Raw genomic sequence first — 20,621 nt, 5'->3', positions numbered from 1 at the left:
GGCAAGAATATAAGAGTATTTCCTTTTGCACTTGAATTTTAATCAAGTATTAGCCAGTGATATCCTGTGTGCACAGACGTTAGAGGGCTTGTGTGTGCTTGTTTAGATTCGGCTGCTGTAACTGGGACGTAATGGGTGTTTCATTTGCACTTTATGGCACAGAACAAATAGAGCTGAGAAAAAATGTCCAGAGTAAACTCAGTCAGTGTGGATGGTAGGAGGAGAACAACAGAGACACTGCTGCTGCCGCTGCTGTTCACTCACACTGTCTAAACCTCACTGTAGGTTTAATAAGGTATCAAATACGGTCAAAATCATAAATTATCTATAAGATCATATTATCTCATATCCACTTGTGAGACTTCTTGTCTTTATAATTGAGAGCTAGATTACTACTGTGAAATTGTTTTCCTCTTTTGTTTCAGTGCATTACTTTGGTTCGGTACAAACATTTTTGTAAGTTGCTGCCACCATTTTGTGTGGTGGGAGGACCCCTGTTTCACCTTCCCTAACTTTGCTATCAGTTAATTGTAGCCTAGAGGTTCAGTCAAGTGCAGTCATCTTTCCTATCCAGATATGTACTCACCTATTCCTTAACAATCAATCCTTCCAGTTTTACACATTTTCCTTGTGTCCTGTCTACCCGTTGGCATTGGTTTAATTTCAGACATTTTTGTTCTGCACAGTATTTCAAGTTTGTATCAACCTCCACCTTGATTCCTTATAGAAGATATCACGTGAACGATGACCCCATCATTCAGGGATTCCCATGTTGCAGCATTGAGATTTTTCTCTTAACAGTGGAAAGAGTGGAGACCCTATTTGCTTTGGTGTTCTTGTCGTTGAGGTCTTCGTTTCTCTTTTAGAAGTGTTATTGAAGTTAGTCCGGGTTCAGCTGCCAGTCAACTGTAAATGTTATCCTTCAGGTCAGAAAGTTTAAGTCAACATCCATTGATGCAAATGGGACAACAGATGCACTGCCAGGCCTGCCAGTCACTCATGCAGTGATGCAGAGGCATTTCAGTGGAAGCAGCAAAAGTCTGTTTGAAATATGCCAAATCCAACAAATGAACATATGGTGGTGTGATGGGGAAATAAAGGCCACGTCTTAGCAGGATCCGTATGCTAATATTGACATTAATTATGTGAGGCTGCTGTGGTGTTCTGTTCGTTTGTTGTAATTAAACTCAGAGTAAGTGCTCTTGGTAGTAATGAATTGCAGACAAGCTATACGAGATCCCTGGAGATTTCCTTAGCGGTACCTGACTCTGTCTGCCAGGATGACACCACAGAGGAAGTCCCTGGGGGAGCAGCTGAGAGCCGGTCACCTCCTCGGGTAGCTCAACAGAGTACACCTCAGTACATTGGATAACTAATGAGAGTTTCTCATTAGATGCTTTCCAGAAAGGTCATATATGCATTTATTTGAATTTAAATACCTCCATTAGCATAATGCACCATGTTAAGTACCGCTGCGGTTGATAGTCTTGCCTTTCAGAGTGGATGGATTGTGTGAGTTTCAGTTCCTATCCCACTATTCTCCAGGCAGCGATCCCAGGAGTCCCGGCAGGTGCTCCCTAGTTCACTGACAGAGCCTCATCGGCCTCACCACTGCTCTAATTTTTTCTCACTCCTTCCTACCAGACGGCAGCCACGAGCACATCAACCTTCTACCTCCGTCTGGTGTGAGATATAGGCCACAGAGGTGCAGCATATACAGACATATGTAGGTCTAAAGTGGACCGAGAGGACGAGGAAATATGGGTCACAGGTTGAAGGTTATGAAATTATGGCCATAGAGACCAGAGCTGCACGGTGGTTCATGGTATAGCTATTAATATCATCTGCAACATGTGCGGCACTACACTGTACCTTTGTGTTTCCTCCTCCACTCCGTCGTGAGGCCCACTTGCCGGCTTGAGCTCGTAATTATTGGTAATGCATCGTCTCGCTGACCAATTTTACTCGAGTGTCTCAGGCGCGGTCTGTCTCTCAGGTAGGCAGCAGCTTAGAGACACCTTGTCCCATGTAAACTGAGCAGCGTGATGTAAATTGAAAGGGTTAGTGATCTGTGGGAAACTAGACTCCCTCGTCATTACATTATCACGTTTGTGGTTCCAGATGCAGCTCTGTCTCCGAGGACAGAGACACACACTCAGCTGGGACAGTTTAGGAGTCTATCTGTGTAGGTGTCCCTTATGGGCTGAACCTGCAGGAGAGCTGAGGCATATAGAGATGCCATATTTTCGGGGTGAGGGATGAGTGAATATATCGATCATTGTGGAGCTGAAACAATTTGTCAAATAAAAAAAATTATATTTCAGTCATTTAATGAGCGAAAAAACAATTCTGGGTGATTTTCTTTGTCAGGTTTGATTGTAATCTGAGAACCCTCTGAGAATCTGAGGATTTCATCTTTTGGTTGGCATATGAACTAACTCATATCTATTTGTCATTTCATCTGCAGCTCTTATTCAATATAATGGATACATACTATGATATTGTATGGTTTGAGGAAGAGCAGAGCCCTTATTCTATTAATGATGGCATTAATTAAGTGAAATTGACCTCATGAAAAAAAATTACAACGGCATTCAGTAGACTGTATACCTCAGCCAAAGCCCCCAAAGTGAAATAAAACAACATTTAAGATCCAGATTTTTTTTTGAGATCTGCACCAAATCGCAGACACTCATGGACATCAGTCCTTTAAATGTCTCTGTATTTATCAAAAGTTTCACCTTTCGTCCTCTGATCTGGATCCACATCAAAATTGAATGAGTTCTTTCCTAACTCAAACTGCATCTGTCCTGTAGTTTTGATGTAATTCTGCTGACATCAAACAAACACAGATGAAAACAACCTCCTAGTGGAGGTAATGAAACTGATTTTATATTTTAGTTATAAAGAACAACCTTATATCAGGGTTTAGGTGAATAAGAGGTCAGACCCCACCTCTCGCCCAATGTCAAGAGGGATAAGCTTTAGCTAATGGATAAGCAGTATAAGTAATGGATAGATGAATGGATCACTTAATATGAGCTAAACCAAACATAATTATTTATGATCAAATGAAAAAAATCAATTAGACACAAACTGGTGATGACGACAAAATGTTCATCTATTTTTTTTTTTACATGTTATTACTATTGTGAAAAACAGTTGATTACCTCAGTTCGTGTTCAGCAGAATTGGGCTTTGAGAAAATTAGATGAAAAGATTCCTTATTTGGAGCCTCTTCATCAACTCTCTGGCCAGATCAAAATCCGTATTACATGGAAATCCCAGGGGGCTGTCCAACCTTTGCTCTGAGGATAATGCTGACATCATCGTGGCCAAATCTCCAAGGATTTGCTTTTTAATCTCGGTGTGATCTCACACAGTCTAATGACACGAAGTCATTACAGAAATGCTTGCAATTCTTGGTGTTGAGCAAAGTCACTGTCAGCAAAAAAGTTTACTCCAAGACAAAGATGTGAATTTTTATATTGCAGGTTTAACAGATTCAACAACTGTTTGTCTTGTGCATGAATACGTAACTCAGTATGAAACGGTTTACAGATAGGAAAAGAGTTTTAATATGACAACAATCTTTCAGTTATAAAGATCCACAAAACCAGGCAAGTTAAGATAGGCTAGAATAAGATAAGATAAGATAAGATGATTTTTTAATAGTCCCACTGTGGGGATATTTTATTTGTTACAGCAGCAAATGAGAAAATTCAAACTTAATACAAGTAATGAAAAAGTAAAAAAATTGAAATTAATATGTATAAGACAGAGAAATGCACATTTAAATGAGTTGAAATACTACATATACTACAATACTACAATACTCTGAAAGGGATAATAATAATGGGTGAGACTTAACTACACTCAAGTGATTTGTTTGTATCGTGAAAAAAAAGGAAGATGAATGAACTGATTTGGGAATAACGAGGAACAGATCAGGTACTGGTGGTTAAATGAATTGAAAATTATAGATAAATGCTTGTGTTCTGAATATTTTCATTCTGAAGGTTTACACTAGTTTTACACACACATACCATGTGCACACTTGCAGAGTTGGATTGGTGGGGAGCTTCATTTAAGTAGAAATCTGATTTGACTCCAAATCAATATCCAGAGAGAATCCAAAATGTGAAGGTGACTTCACAGATCCCTGCAGAATTCACTTGCACCCTGCAATACTATCGAAGCCTGGGGTCTCCAGCAGACCCTCCAGTAGGGAGGAGGAGGAAGTCGGCCTCTGTAGTCGCCCAGACCCCCCGCAGCCTTTCTCTAATACATGAACCTCGACAGTGCAGCGGCTGACGGGCCGAGCGGCAGCTGCACTCACGAAGGAGGAGGCAGATTAGTAGTGTGAAGGATAACAGCTGCAAATTAAAACTGCTTCCCCTGATTGATTTCTTTCTAAGAGGGAAGCACTGTGTCTGTTCATTGGACAAGTGCTGTTTACTCAGTGACGTCTGCCTGGAAACGGGGACTGTGTGTGTCTGTTTGTGTGTGTGTGTGTGTGTAGTGAGAAACCAGAATGTGAAGTTACATCAGGTGAATGGGTGCTAATGGAGGTAAGATAGATTGTTTGCAAATAACATGCTAGACTGAGGGGAGCACAGTGAGTGTCAGAGTGGAGTGTGTTTTAATCCGGGGTCAGAATCTCCATGTATGGCAGTGATTGGCTGAGCCAGCGTGCTTGACTGTCGGCCAGTTTACAGCAGGCTGAATGGATATAGGCAGCGTGTGGAGCATCACCCACCAGTCTGACATGTGTTTGGCCTCTTTCTTTCAGCTTCATGCCTGGGAAACTAAATAGATACAATTGGTCTAGAGACTCTGGTGTTCTTTTATTTTATATTTTTTGAATCATTCATCTGGCACAATTTGATTTTACCTCCTCAAGTCGGACCAGAGATAATCTCTCTCTCTCTCTCTTTCTCTCTCTCCGCCACTGTCACTCTCAATTTATACAACTAGGAAACTCGACCCTTCCACACTGGAAATCAGTGAAGTGCTATAGGCTGTGCTGGATCTGTGCCAGCTGCTAACAAGCTGCAGCCATTCCTCTTTCATATGATGGCAAAATTTAGATGGCACGCGTATGATGCTAATGCATTTGTAATATAGAAGACACATTTGAAATCTTGACATTGGCTGCTGGTATTTGAGATTCATTTGACTTTTTGTCCCATCCACTAACATGGTGGTTGGATTTATGAGCTAAACTGCAGCCAGCCACCAGGGGGCGATCAATACACTTTGGCGTCACTTTTGGGAGACTATGATGTGGTCCCTCTTGTGTGCTTGTTTGTGTTTTAGCTTGTAAAATGAAACAATGAATCAATCAGTTTTCTGTTTTGTTTATAAAAGTTTTGTTAAAGTGGCAGGACCTCAAACTTTTTTCTTTAGCATCTACTTTGCGGAAAATAGTCAGAAATGAAATCCAGAATGTTGTTTCTATGTTGATGGACGAGAGATTGACTGATTCAGAGAAGAAGTTTTTTTTTACTTTAAGTAATTATTGATAATTAGCCACTGGCACAAATCATCTGGTGAGTTTTCTTAAGTCACTTCTCTGTGTTTCCACTATAACTGTCTGTCAGTGATCAGAAGAGCTGTAGTTTTTCCACTGTGTCCATGTGCCCTGGTCTCTGTTTTCCCTCCACTTTCTCTGAATGCCTCCCTGCATGCTTCTGTTATGCAAATGTTAAAAAGCCTAACATCACCATGGAAACTATCGGCAGAGCTGTGTACGCCAAGGTGCTGCAGTCTCCCCATGTGATGATCTGTGTACACACTGTGCTGGCGTCCACCAGTTCATGTGTGTGTTTGCGTGTGCAGGTGAGTGTTAATAAGGTATAAAAGAGGAGGAGGACGATGTTTGAGAAAGACAGCAAGGGTAAGCCTCCCTGTGTTGTGTTTCCTCCACTGGCTTTACACCATGACAATTAATCCTGCGGTATTCTGCATTGATGGACCACAGCTCTGTATTTGATCATCAGTTTGCAAATCCTGGTTCCCTCACTCGCACAGATCAGCCGCCCCATATTGTTTGCATTCACCCTGTTGTCGGAGACAGCTGGACACGCTCTTCTGTCGCTCTAATTACAGCACAACGGAGACGCCACTTGCGTCGACGTAATCTGAAAATGACCCATTCTCAAATGTCACTGTAAACACACGCACACACAAACACGAGGTATTGTTTACTGTAAGTCTAAAACCCTCCTGTTCTGTGCTCTTATTCTATTTCAACCTGCACCTAAAGGCTACATCACAGAATCCGTTGTTCTTTGGCCTCTAAGCTCAGAATGAAGCTGCATCTTTTAAAGGTTAGCTCCCTCTAAACTGCTCCTCCGGTAAATGCCAGATGCTGTGGTACAGTTGGAGGACACAAAGCTCATTGTGCTTCTTGGTTCTATTTCTGTAGTTGATCATTATCGCACAACTTTGTCTTTGCACTCATTGAGGTGTGTAAAAGAAAAATAGGCCAGGTCTAAAAGCTTCTTCTCTGCCTGTTGCCTCCAGGTGCTTTAGTGCCCGAACATCTCGGCTGCATACATTATACACCCTGCACCCGCACAAATACTATTTTTCTCTCGCTCTCTTTCTGAATTATGTATCTGTGGCCTCACTTTACATCTGAAGATGAGCGGGTGTGTCAGAGTGCTATGGCCTCCAGAGTAGTGCAGGGTCAGACAGGAAAGAAAATGGGGCAGGGAGACATTTACTGGTCATATGCTGATGTATGAGATGCACTGTACAGACACACACACACACATACACACACACACACACACACACACACACACACGTGGGTTTTGATGGTCAGGCAGGTTCTTCCTGGGTCTTCCCTGCCACGTTTACTAAATCATTTAAGAGGAGACTCTGGTACACAGCAAGTGTTTCACTTCTTCACAATAAAAAATAGATGGTATAATGTTACACTTAGCATCTGCTATAAGAGAGTATTTTCCTGTGTCAACTCTAATTTGAGTATTGGACACACAGCTAATAATAAAAGTTTAAAAAAAACGTTTTAATTTGAAGCAGTTTCCTGCCCCAAAACTGTGTCCAAGTGATGCTGTTTCATTCTCCACTGGAGTCAGCCAAGTAAACAAAGAAGGATTTTCCGAGGATTTATTTAATTGGTTCTTTTTCAATGGTGTAACAATACATTGGAAATTCAGGGGTCGTCTACATGACCTTTTCTAGGTTTCTAGAACTTTTTTACTCCTCCCATGTCCCTCTATGGTGGTTACTTCCTGCCCTTACCTGCTGTTCTTCCTGTTTCCATCGGTGGCACCTAGCTACCTTACTTCCTGTCCTTCTTACATAGACTTCTTTTTTTTAACTGTCTCAGTTCAGGCATGTAGTTATGACACTTACAGGGATAGTTCACCCAAAAATGAAAATTCACTCATTATCTACTCACCCTTATTATCTGTGGTAGCTCTTAAGGAATGTCGTCCAATTTCTTTGGAAAGCCGAAAGATAAAACAAAAAATCCAGGTTTGAAGAATAGTTAAAGAAAATACATTGCAGCAAATGCAGTTACTCATAATTTAGGGATATGTAGTGCCGTGTCAGTTGGATTTTGTCAGAAGTTCTTTTGCATGAAGGCTTTCTGTCTCGGAATAACCTGTTTCCTCATCACAGATTTTTCATATGAAGCTGGTAATTGTTGAATGGAACACAGAGCATGTGCCGTCTAGAGTTTTAACTAAACATTTCCTCATTTTTCATCTCACGAACAGAGATATCTTCATACCCGAACAGAGAGACACATGATAGTCACATGCGCTGAGGGAGAGGGAGAGGAAATAGATTCTGCCAGACATCCAGTGGCGCAGCACTTTCTATAATTGCAACCTGGAAAATTTGTTGTCATGGCTACACTGAGCGATGGGTCTGGCACACTGGGACCAGTTAAGATAATTTGATGCATTAGCAGTTTCACAGGCACAGACAGAGAGGTGAGATGTGACAGACCCAGAGCTTCTCTTTTAGCGCCACAGAAGCTGAATGCACACCCTGTCTGCCTCTGCTGAACTTACTGTACATCCCTCAGATTCAGAATCAAACCTCAGCTCTTAACTGAAAGTATATGAAGTCGTTAAACAGTATGTTAAAGAAATAGTTTGAGTTATGTCTGTAGATGCCTGTAGATTTTATCACCAGTAGTGCACCAGTAACAGTTTGCTCTGTCTATGAATTACAAAATCCACCCACTAGCAATTCTGAAGCTCATTGATTAGCAGGTCAGAACTCTCTTTTTTTTATCTGATAAACAAATATTATTTTTTACATAAATAATTTTGTGCAGAGAAAACAAGATGTATTGATTAATGAGCTTTGACAGATTGTGTTAACTTTGTACAAATATCGGGAAGCCCCTGTTTCCAGGAGTTATGCTGAGTTTACTGTCTCCTGGTTGCAGCTTCATATTCACTGGACTGATGAGGGTGGTATCTTCTCATTTAACATTTGACAAGGAAAATAATAAATACTTGTTCAATTCTTCCTTTAGAATATTGTACAGTACCTTTTAATTAAACTGATCCGTCTTGAAAGTCATCAAATGTGCAGCACTGAAACTGTAGAGCTGTTATAGCGACCAGGCCTCTCCTGTTTCAAGCGCGCGTAATCCAGCCCACTCAGTGTTGACACTCATGTCACAGGAACCTGGTGACCTGGCAATTTATGGTAAACACCGCTGTGCCACACAGGGAGGTCACCAGAGACTGGGGAAATTAGTTAACATGAATTAGCCGTCAGCAGACACCAGATCAGTTGAGGCATCTTATTGGCCTCTGTGGCTGTTGACCAGGCTTATGTTACTGACTCATGAAGCTTGAAGTGACTTTCATTGAATCTCCGGACTGACTTTGACCGACGGGTCATGAACTTCCTGTTGTAATGTTCTCCCCCGACGCCTGTTTTCAATCTGGTCATAACCTAAAGCTAGTGGTGTCTTATGGCTCCTGCTTCTCTTCAGGCCTTTCTCCTCATGCTGATTACTTGCTCTATTTGCTTTATTCTTAATTACACCTGACCTGACTTGACCGTTTGATATCAATTACAGCACTAAGACCTGGTAGCTTTCTCTATCTCTACTTAACCGTGTTACACCCCATTATAAAAGATGAAAAAGAAATAATCTTTTTTTCTTGTACTGTGCTGCCAAATGGTCAGCTTTGTAAGAGTTGGTGATGAATCAGCACAATACGTTCTGTCCTTTTTCTCATTCACTGGTGCTACTGAGAAAAGTCCACAGCAACAACAGACAGCTGCAGCTCCAGTCTGCAAAAACAAGTATCAAGAACAAAGCCATCGTTTGTGCACTTGTCCTTTTCAGCTGGGTGTGATGTGCCTTCGCTGAGTGGAGATTGTGTGATTGTGATCTAAGCCTACAAGAAGTAATGGTATGCAGCACTTCAGGCCCGCATAAAAATGTCTCCTGTATTTTACAATGTACATCTCTCTATCACAGATATCGTACTTGTTCCATTAGTCGGGTTCAGTCATGCAGGCTGTGGGCTCTTTCTGCAGCCGGCTGGAGGAGAGCTCCCTCAGCCAATGAGAGTTCCCACTGCAGGCTGAGACAGACAGAGGAAGACCTGGGCGTCCTCAGACTCAGCAGACTGTGCAGAGAGCGACGCACACAGTTCATGGAAGGTTCAGTTTATTTCAACACAAACTGGCTTCCTGATAAAAAAAAAATTTGCTATTTGGAAAAAAAAATTCACACATTTTAAGTATACATTAAAGTTAAAACCTATATGGAAAAACGTAATTTCTTAAAATAAAATATGTTTGAATATGTACAATGTGAGGGTTTATACATTATGAATGAATTATTAATTTTTATAGTCACTCATTTTGTGATGCACATCACTATGTATGGGCTTAGAAAACATTACAAATTCATATGAACCAGATCCAGAAATCTGCACATTCGTTTCCAATCAACACAACAACAACATTTAGTATTTGTTCACACCAAATGCTTTGAGTTGCTGACTACACGTATTGTGTAATAAACAGGGTTTTTTTTGGCTTTAATGGACAAAACAAAGAATTTTAGAATTTAAATGCATTTTTTTTCATGTACAGAAAAGTGATAATAATTACGTAGTACTTGCATTCTATTAAAACTTCCTGAAGAACACCCATATAGTTAAAAAAGATAAAAAGCAAACACAAGTTAAAGAAGCAGACGTCGCAGGGTGATTTCTGGTGATCAGGGACCAATTTATAGCTTGGAATCAATAGTCTTAGATGTTAAATGTAATGAGGATCCATCAGCCTCGTTTGCTGCACCATTACAGCAGCTAGTGTCTGCCATTTTATCTCTTAATAATCTTGGATCAGTTGCTCATTTCATGCTTAAACTGATTTATATCCCTCATGAAATGACTGGCTCAGAGGGAGAGAGCTGCTGCTACACTGCAGCAGTTCACTAAAGCATATATCAGACAGTTTTCCTCCTAAATTCTTTAAAACATCTTAAATAATTAGCACATGCAGCAGGAGAGCAGATGCTATTATAATCTTGCAGCATACATTATTCAATGTACACCTGAAAACACTGGTTCCCCCCCAGATGTTTGAGAGTCAAAGTTTTCTGTGGCAGGTGAAAGGCTGATGGTAAAAGCACAGGTGGTGTATCAGAGGCGACTGACACTCGGGACCAGAGCTCTGGTTGGTACGTCAGCCACAGGGGAGAAATCTCTCGTCTCAATCTGTCACTCTGTCACTCTCTGTTCTTGTCCTCATTTTTCACAGTGTTACCCCTGTGACTTTTCTCATCCTCTCACCTTTTCTCTGCCACATCAGCCAGAATCACCTTCAAAAAGAAAGACACTCGGCCTCTACAGACGCCCGGTCACACCTAAGGAGGAGCTCAACTGCCCATTTCACCTAGCAACCAGTTGCACATTTAAACATAACAACGTACAGTATCCAAACCTTTAACTTAAATCCTCATCCCCATTTAAATACTATACGTTTAGATCAGCACTGATCTTGGCCAAGGCCCAACAGTCCCCTTAAATTCAATCCAGTTGAACCAAATTTCACTCACTCATAATTATGAGTACCCCATATTTCTCATCTAGATTTAAAAATGATTGGCTCCAGAATTGATTAAAATGTGTGAAAAGGAATAAATAAACCCTGGATTTACCTACCTGATCCAGATCTATACCAAAACCAACAATTTTTTATTTCCTGACACATACCACATCCATTGTTAACTGTCCTGTGGTTTTCTTTGTAATGCAGAAAATAGACAAACAAACAAACTCCCTTATGGTGGTATAAAAAAAAAAGACACACTCATCCCAACCAACCTCCTAAATATGTCTGAATATGTTCATCAAGATTCACCCTAATTCTCTGAGAAATTAATGAAATGTTAAAAATCTCGCATTGTTAAAGAAGGTAAAAGAAAAATCCTGATGCAGATCTGAATGCGTCTAGTAGTTTTTTTTAAAAAACAAACAAACAACAAAGAAAATAACTTTTTTGCATGTTGGATTCACGAGGACTCGGATAGACAAAAATCCCCCACGTGCAGACCCACTTAACGCCCCGTGTTCTCGAGCCTCAGCACCACCTTCACACATCCGAGAGGACACATACACCCTGTGTGTAGCCGCGAGCGCAGTGATCCATCTCCCTGTCACGTGGCACAGGACAGGTACAGGCTCCCCGCTACAGGCCTAAAGGTGTGACAGAAAAGGTGGCTAGGCAAGGTGACACAAAGTGAAGGAGGGGTGGGACACATCTGTGCAGGACACAGGAGGTCCTGTTAATTTGGGACATGGTTCCCTGGTTCAGAGACAGATGGGACAGTCGGTAACTATACGTTTTCTAACCAGCTTGGGATGTAAAGTAAATCTTAATTAAAAGACTTGTTCTTATTACTGCTGTAGCTTTTTGATTTCCAGGCATTTCCACATTATTTTTTATAAAAATAAATTAACAAAATGCTTCAGTATTTATGTAAGAAAATGTTTGTGCTGTATAAAAAGCCTGCGTGAATGACGGCTGACCTCCACCACCTCTGTGTGGTGAATCCTCCCAGTATTTCTTCTGCCATTCTGTTGTTTTAGGATTAACAAGCTGCAGCCAGTCAGTGAGTCAAGAGATAGACATGTGCAGATAAACATTGTTCCAAACCACAGAACTTGAGACTAAGATATCAAATGTGTTCAGCTCTGTTTGTATAAAATGAAGCGACATGCACAAGACATTTTAGTCAGCCAAGAACATTAACATTTTTTCTCTAGTTCACACAAGAAAGAGTTGGAACAGATCACATGAAATCTGGTTTCAGCTGAAATTGAAACAGCAGGGGGAACTGTATTTGAAGGGATTAAGTGTAAGTAGTTTTACATCACTGTTTTCTCTGTGTGGGGAACTTTCCACTACCTGGGGGGTAGGCTGCTTCAACCTGTGACAGAATAATTCCATCCAGCTATCAAACTGAAGCCTTTGATAAAAAGAACAAAACAAAAACACAACAGACTCTGCAGGGGGGGGGCAGCTGTCAGCGTACAGGGCCAGAAACCATTGACTGGTAAATCACTGAAGAAGCACAGTACAATAAAAGAATTAGAGATGCCATCTTGTACCCGACCTGCCCACAGAAATGACTGTGAGTGAGTCACTGTCGAACATACAGTAATCCCTCCATTGATTGGGCTCGTGTGGTGACAAGGGCAAATCCCAGTTATGATGACAACGAACCGGAAGAACCAGAAGTGAATCAACCTTTCACCCAGCGTGTCAAACACAGTAAATAACAGCCAACAATATTTCTACTCACAGTGACAATGCCACTTTGTACATCCTGTCATTTAATCTCCGACCCAAATGTCATCTGTGTGTTTTATATTTCTCTTTACATTTTATCCCTCACACAGTCTTTATCTGACTCCACTATGCTGTCTCTCTCTCTCTCTCTCTCTCTCTCTCTCTCTCTCTCTCTCTCTCTCTCTCTCTCTCTCTCTCTCTCTCTCTCTCTCTTTTTCTCTCTCTTGCTTGGTGTCTGCCTGGTCTCTCCTGATTTCTCCGACGCTAAATATTTCAATATGTAAAGTTCTATAATTCACCAATAATCACACAAAAATAACTGTATGTGTGTTGAAAAACACAGTTTAGAAAACCTGTCAAAAGCATAGACTGTATATAAAAGTGGACGATATGACGGCTCACCAAAAGTGAAGCCAAAGCTTCTGGATCACCACCTGGTGGCTGGCAGCGGTATAGGTCACATAACACATATTTAACCAAATTTGCTCAAAGATATAGTTTTTTTTTTGGTAACTTTGGCTTTAAATAGTGAGTTGATGCTACAAAAACAGGGTCAAATTTGATTGGTCGTTGGTGTTTTCGTTGGAACCTCACTACTGTGGCTCCTTTCCTCGATCACTACTACGCAGACTGTGGCTCCAAATGCACAAGATGGGAATATTTCCTTTACATTTCTCTATAGTGGGAGGAAATAAGAGACGTGTCATCCATCCGGATCAATAGTCTATGGGAAGAGGTTATGAAACTATTTCTCTCCCTCCTGAGAAATGATCTCAGCCTGGCTACACAACAGGTAACTGTTGAGCTTGTAATCCTGATGTGACGCTCCCTCTCTGACAATCTTGCGACAAAGACTTTATAGAATATGCCCTTTGCTGTCCGGCCCTTCTTCAATTGAGCGTGAAGCAGAGCTAACCTTATGTGGTGACAGAAGTGTGGAAACTAGGCTATGACTCTCGGGCTCTGCTGTCCGCCATGGCCTGGTGAGCACCCCATTCACACACACCTGGCTTGCACTTTAGGAGGATATTAAATATTCAGTCTTCTACCTCCTGGCCGGTAGGAAAGGTTAGGATTGGGGCTAATTATTAAGCTGGCAGGAAATATAGATATATATATGTATGGTGGGTATGCATGTGTATTTGTGTTTGTTATAGACGAGTGAGTTTAAGGGTTGTGCAGAAGTAGCAGCAGCCTTGATCAGATTCATCTCCACGGTTGTTTATGCATGCAGGAAGTGAGGCACACTGAACCCATGACCTCACACTCGTCATGAAGAGCTAATGAGATAATACTACACAAACAATAACCCTCTTAAGCAGAGCATGTGTCTTAAAGTCCCCACGGCAGAGTAAAATATATAAATTAAAAACACTCACTTCAATTATATTGTCTGTTCTTCTCTTCCTGCTCTGCTCTGTCTGCAACTCAATGATTTTCACATTCACTCTCCTAATTTCCCAATCGTTCCCCTTGCAAACACAAATCATACACACATCCTATTACATTGCCTAACTACGGAAAATTACACATTTTTGTTCAGCCTCATTTCCTCTGTGTCACAGATTTGTCACTTCCTCCTCTCACACTATATCTGTGTCACCGCAGTGGGATCCCAGGCCTGTAATCTCCTCTCTAATTTACCTCAGCTTGGCGCTCTACACCGTAGTGGGAGGGGTGAAGGTGAGGTGGGCGGAGCTGGTCACGCTCGGGCCGTTCTTCACTCAACTCACTTACGGGTTCGGTTTCAACGCCTCTTTTGTGTTCAGCTCGATTAATTAGCCACGCTCAGGCCCGTACAGCGTGTCAAGCTAGATTAGTCTTGATCTGATGAGTGTGGTTTCCACCAGACGGCCACTAGCCGTTGAAATGCCACTGCTAAATCAATGCCCACAGTGAAATGGAAACTCCCACATATAGGGTTTCAGGAAATCTGAACTCCACGCTCTATTAAACACTAAAAAATAGCCACTCTAAGTTGAAGCTGTTGCTGCTACAAGGACGGAGTTAATGGTTCACCCTGACATTAGTTGTTTTATTCTGTTGGTGGGATTATTATTAGAGGAAGAAATCTTGTGAAATCCAAGAAATCTTCCTCTAATGGGTCGTATCTGAGAGTTTTCATCCATCACTTCGGGTCTCTTGGGAGACCAGACCAGGAGGCCGGCTATTTCAGGGAAATAAAGTTAACAGTTTGTGTGTGCCCTTTAATTCACTCAGCAGAACCATTTGGCTGCTGATGTTGAAAAACCTCCTCCCCCACAACAGCCTTTCCCTGCTTTTAGTCTGTCTCCTCAAAGGCCAAGGTAGATGTACAAGCAGTCACCTGTCAAGATTAATAAAAGCTTATGGCCGCTGATGCTGAACCAGGGCATAATCCTGCTGGCTCCTGGCCTGGGACACAGTCTCCACAGTGACCTTGTCTTGGATTTCACACTTACTCCGGGACAGGAATAATAGGTGTTGCACATCTGAACATCCATGAACATCTAGCCTTCTTAATCCCCTAGCACCATGACCAGACCCGATTGTACTCAGCAGATTATATCATTAGTCAGTGGCTCAGTGTCTCAGATGTCTCTACTAGTCTGTCAGCCGGGCTCACTGACCATGTACGTTGTGCTCGGGACAACTAGTCATACAGTGTGGAATTCCTTGTAACCTCCGGCCATGAAGGATTTAATCCATCCTTCAACACCTTTCTCTCTCTCTGCAATGCATCAAGACTTAAAGAGGGGGGGGGGGACTTCTGCCCCAGAGATCACATTGTCTCTGACCTTATTTCAAAGTGCTAACATGACATTTCATGAATGGGCTGTGAAGTAATATCAACAGAAAATGTCCTCATTATATTTTGTTCATTTCTGAAACGCAGCTTAAGTTCACAAATGAAACCGCACCACTTTGGCACAATGACATTTCTCCCTCCTTAGACATTGTTGGCTTTACCTTTCACAGTGTTGTTCAGGAGCAGTCAGCTGCTGATTTTGCACATGTCATCAACTGCCATTTCCCCCCTTACCTGACTTTTGAACGTTGCAACTTGCCAACATGCCAAATCAGCCTTTCTCGTTAAATACTGCTTCGGTCTCCTTTTGTTGTGATTATTGTCCAGATTTATTTCTGGAATAAAATATGTGTTGCCAACTACAAGTTCAATGTAAAGATAAAGGAGCCTCATAAAAAAACAGGAAATAGATGGACTTATAGGCGTTTGGTGTTCAGTGCAGTCTTTTAATAGGGCAGTAGGGCACTCTGGGAATGTTTGCCTCTGTCAAGGCTAAAGCCCTATTTTTCAATATCTAAGAATGTCCCAAAAATAAAATCCTGGATCCACTTCTTAATTGAATTAATTTCAAACGTTAATGGGTTCTTCCTTGGCCTGATAAACCAAATTTGGACAATCATTAGATAATCTTTCTATCACAAACTGAGTTGGGGGATGACCAAAGTCCGTAGGATTCATTTAAATGGAACATGAACGTCTACAAGAAATTGAATAGTGACCCATAATTGTTGAAATATTTCAGTCTGGACCAAAGAGTGGAACCAGTGACAGTCAGTGCTGTCCCTAGAAAATGAAACTAGATTAATATACAACACTGGGGCCTTAATGTTTTTGTGTCCTTTGTGTTTTCCAGATCCTGGCAATTATCTCCATCCTCTTCATTGTGCTGTCCACCATTGCCTTGTCTCTGAACACCCTTCCAGAGCTGCAGGACACAGATGAATTTGGTCATCCCACAGACAACCCACAACTGGCTCACGTGGAAGCTGTGTGCATTGCCTGGTTCACCATGGAGTACCTGCTCCGTTTCCTCTCCTCCCCCAGCAAGTGGAAGTTCTTTAAGGGTCCTCTGAATGTTATCGACCTTCTAGCCATCCTGCCATACTATGTCACCATCTTTCTAACTGAATCCAATAAGAGTGTGCTGCAGTTTCAGAACGTGCGCCGTGTGGTTCAGATTTTCCGGATCATGCGTATCTTGCGTATTCTGAAGCTGGCGCGTCACTCCACAGGTCTTCAGTCTCTGGGCTTCACTCTCAGGAGGAGCTATAATGAGCTGGGACTGCTAATCCTTTTCTTGGCCATGGGCATCATGATCTTCTCCAGTCTAGTGTTCTTTGCAGAAAAGGATGAAGAGGACACCAAGTTCAAAAGCATTCCAGCTTCTTTCTGGTGGGCAACCATAACTATGACCACAGTAGGTTACGGAGACATCTATCCAAAGACTTTACTGGGAAAAATAGTTGGGGGTTTGTGTTGCATCGCCGGAGTACTTGTCATCGCCCTGCCTATTCCTATCATTGTAAATAACTTCTCTGAATTCTACAAAGAGCAAAAGAGGCAGGAGAAAGCCGTCAAAAGAAGGGAGGCCCTGGAGCGGGCGAGGAGAAATGGCAGCATTATCTCCATGAACATGAAAGATGCATTTGGCCGCAGTGTAGAGCTCATGGATATAATGGTGGAAAAATCTGATGAAAAAACAGAGAAGCTGCATGATAATCACGTTTCTCCTAGTGTGCAGAGAGGGACACCCAACCTCAGGGGACAGATGAGCCCCTCCAGCCCCATAAAGACCCTGGAGTCAAGCTACCAAGAGCAAGCCAAGCCCTCCAGCAGCCCTCAGCATCTTAGTGTGCAGAAGCTGGAGGAGATGTACAACAAGATGGCCAGGACTCAGTTACAACCCGACTCCGACAGCAAGGAAAAAGGGCCTCTGTCCAAAGCAGTTGGGCAGAGAGCTGAATTTGAGATGGCGTGCATCGCCACTGACGGCATCTCAAGCACAACAGAGGCAGTCCCAGATATGAGGAGCATTTCCAGCATTGACAGCTTCATCAGTTGCACAACTGATTTGGCTGAGAGCTCTCGCGTCACCCACAGCTCAAACAGTAACGTGCCAGGGAAGGTCAGCACCAACCCCAGCCTGGAGCCCACCCCGGAGATTGAGCATGAAGGATCTCATGGCACCAGAACACCTCAGACAGGACAAGGCAAAAAGCCCAGCCTGTATTCCGACAGCCCCAGGGGTCAACGATTCAACAAGCCACACAAAAGCCACTCGCTCAAGGTCAACTTCAGAGAGGGTGAGGACACAGGGACAGGGCCGCTTTCAGACAGCTCGTCAGTCCAGAGCCCAGAAGTGTCCATCTACACAACTGCCAGCAGCAGGACACCCACCAAGAGCCCAGAGAATTTACCACCCAGCATCTTCACCTTCCATGATTCATCCATCAATAAGTTCATTGATGCTGACACCGATGAAGAGGATCACCTGCGAGATGGCTCGGGCACCAACCCATCCCAGAGACTACTGGAAAAAGCCAGCCCCAAGTTTGGCCATCACACCAGCTTCCAGCAGGGGTCCAACCACAAAGGGGGTCTCCAGAGGAGGCTGGGTAACAGCACACTGCCGTTAGAGGGGCAGGAGAACCATGTGGCTCGGGAACTACAGCCACTTCACGGAGAGAAGAGTCCCTCCAATGCTTAAAGTTACGATAAGTGAGAGACGAAAGAGGAAACGAACAGGAGGGGAGGAGGCAGAGTAAGAATGAAGCCCAGTGAGCCTCCCCAATATCTGAAAAGCACTGAAAACATTTGCAGGAACATTTGAAGAACTGAAATACAAATTACAAAGGGGAGATTTTTTGTGTTCTGCTCTCAAACATTTACTGATCAAGGACTCTTCGGTTAGCAGGGGATTCTGATCTACTGGGTTTTAAAAATGCCCATGGGAAAGTTTGTACTATTTATACATCTGTTTTAGCCATGATTTTAAACAAAGCAAATACAACTAAGTTATATCAGAGTGCAGAATATTGTTTTTATAACCAAAAACCTATTTTCCTGATATCCTCGGATAAAGCCACTATAGCAAAGGCAGTCCGACCAGTAGCAAACCACAGAGGGCATTGAAACACATTCAGCTGAGATAATAACATTGTTTTATTATATAAATATATTTATATAATATTATAATACAATTATATATTGAGAAGATGCATTTTTCTTAAGTTATTGTTATATATTATAAAATCATAAGACATGTTTTGCTTCCTTCCACTTCCTCAGAACTGGCCTTAGTTCAAGTTGTCTCCTGTGTTTACTCTTTGTGTTTGTACGATTAAGAAGCACAGACAGAGGCACTCAGGGTGAGCGCATTCGTCTTTCGTTGAGTGTGGACTCGAGGAGAATCAAGTGTCTCAAACTGTTTCGTTTCAACAGGAGTTTGGTGTCTTGCTCACTGATATTTTTTTTACTGCACAGAAAACATTAAGACAACCCAGAGAGACACTGTGAGGCTGCATCTCTCCATTTCCTTCTTGTTCCTGTTGTGCCCGACTGCCGGCAAGAGAGAGCACCTTAACTTAAAAACTATTTTTATTGCAAACAGAGGAAAAAAAGGTTGTTGTTAATTCTTGTTTTGTTTACGGATTCTTGTTTTGTTTCTAAATGTCTGTTTGTGTCCCTCAGATTGAATGGTTTTACAAAACAAATCTGGAAAAAAATCAAAGTCTTGCGTTATTCAAAACTTTCACAAAGGTGTTTTCCTTCCTATTGTAGCAGATAACAATAACTTTATATCCAATACCAGAGCTCATGAGTTCATCAGGTGAGCAGGCAAGAGTGTGAATATTGTACATGTAAAACTGCAAGAGTAGAATATTACAAAGTTACACATTTATAGTGCAAGGTAAAGAATCAAATTCAATTATATTTTTAAGGTATTTTGTAAAAGAATGGACTTAGATATAATATATTGTGCTAATGTCATAGATTTACAATTCCACTCTGTTCTGCATTATTTTTGATGGAGTTGCATTTATTACTATACTACAGTAGATGCATTTGTATTGTTTGCTACCGTCTCGCTGTTACTGTCTGTCCCTTTATCCTTTGTGCAATGTGAAGAACCAAAGAATTGTTCTTTCAGATACAGATGATGAAGAGGTTTTACTGTTTTACCTGAAGATGTTAGATATGAAAGCATTCCTTGTCGCAGCAGCAGAATCTGACATATTTCAGGGAGCCACACCTGCTCATTCAGTACAAATGAGTAGGATGGATAATACGCGACTGGCATCTGAAGGAGAAAAGCTGTGGACGGAGGAGCAAAGAGGGAACACAGCACTTTATTTTACAGCCGTTTAAAAAGCTAATTTGATTATTTACACTCTGTGGTTCCCTGCAGGATTTGCTCCAAGAAATCCCAAACATTATGCTTGTTTGAGTTCACATGACTTGAACATGAACATAGAGCCAGCTTGAGGTTACATATACAGCACAACTCCCCCCAAACAGCATGGAGGTGCACTGTGTGTCTGCAGGTCACTTCAACTCAACCAAACGTCCTGCATCCTGCTTTTCTGTGTGCACCTGACTCCAAACATGTGACCAATCTCAGTGTTTCGTTTTATTATCTGGTGCTCTCCTGCTCTTTGTTGCAATAATCATGCAAGTGTAGTTTTATGACATTGTCGACTTTACAACATATCATGAAAGCATGCTGCTGCAAAGTAAATTATTATGCTTAAAATTAGTGCTCAGTTGTTGGTTGTTTTCAACAATAGATTAATAAGAGTTAGATATTTCTGTGCCTTTGCTTTTAACGCCTGCCCCCCCGCTCACTATCTGTCGCTGTCGTACGGAGCCTGAATGACAATTAAATAAAGTGTACAGCAAACAAACACACAGAGAAGATGGTTGTCGTGCTGTCACACTTCCTCTGATGGATTTCTCCGACACCTGACATCTAAATGCATCGAGTACTTACAAGGGGAAAAGTCCCAATCCA

General features: G+C 42.0%; 1 protein-coding gene across 1 annotated transcript in view; it reads left to right on the top strand.

Annotated features, from left to right (window-relative positions):
- The window catches only part of LOC133000387 (potassium voltage-gated channel subfamily B member 1-like), a 30,737-nt gene extending 12,420 nt beyond the window's left edge, over positions 1 to 18,317 (top strand). The window contains exon 2 of the mRNA XM_061070313.1: positions 16,464 to 18,317. Coding sequence (XP_060926296.1) covers positions 16,464 to 18,317 — 1,854 coding nt within the window. The remainder of the gene's footprint in view (positions 1 to 16,463) is intronic.
- Positions 18,318 to 20,621: the final 2,304 nt, after the last annotated feature.

The sequence above is a fragment of the Limanda limanda genome, chromosome 4, assembly GCF_963576545.1.
Source record: "Limanda limanda chromosome 4, fLimLim1.1, whole genome shotgun sequence".
Classification (NCBI taxonomy): Eukaryota; Metazoa; Chordata; class Actinopteri; order Pleuronectiformes; family Pleuronectidae; genus Limanda; species Limanda limanda.
Note: the sequence above shows the minus strand (reverse complement) of the source record. Positions and strands in the feature narration are given on the sequence as shown.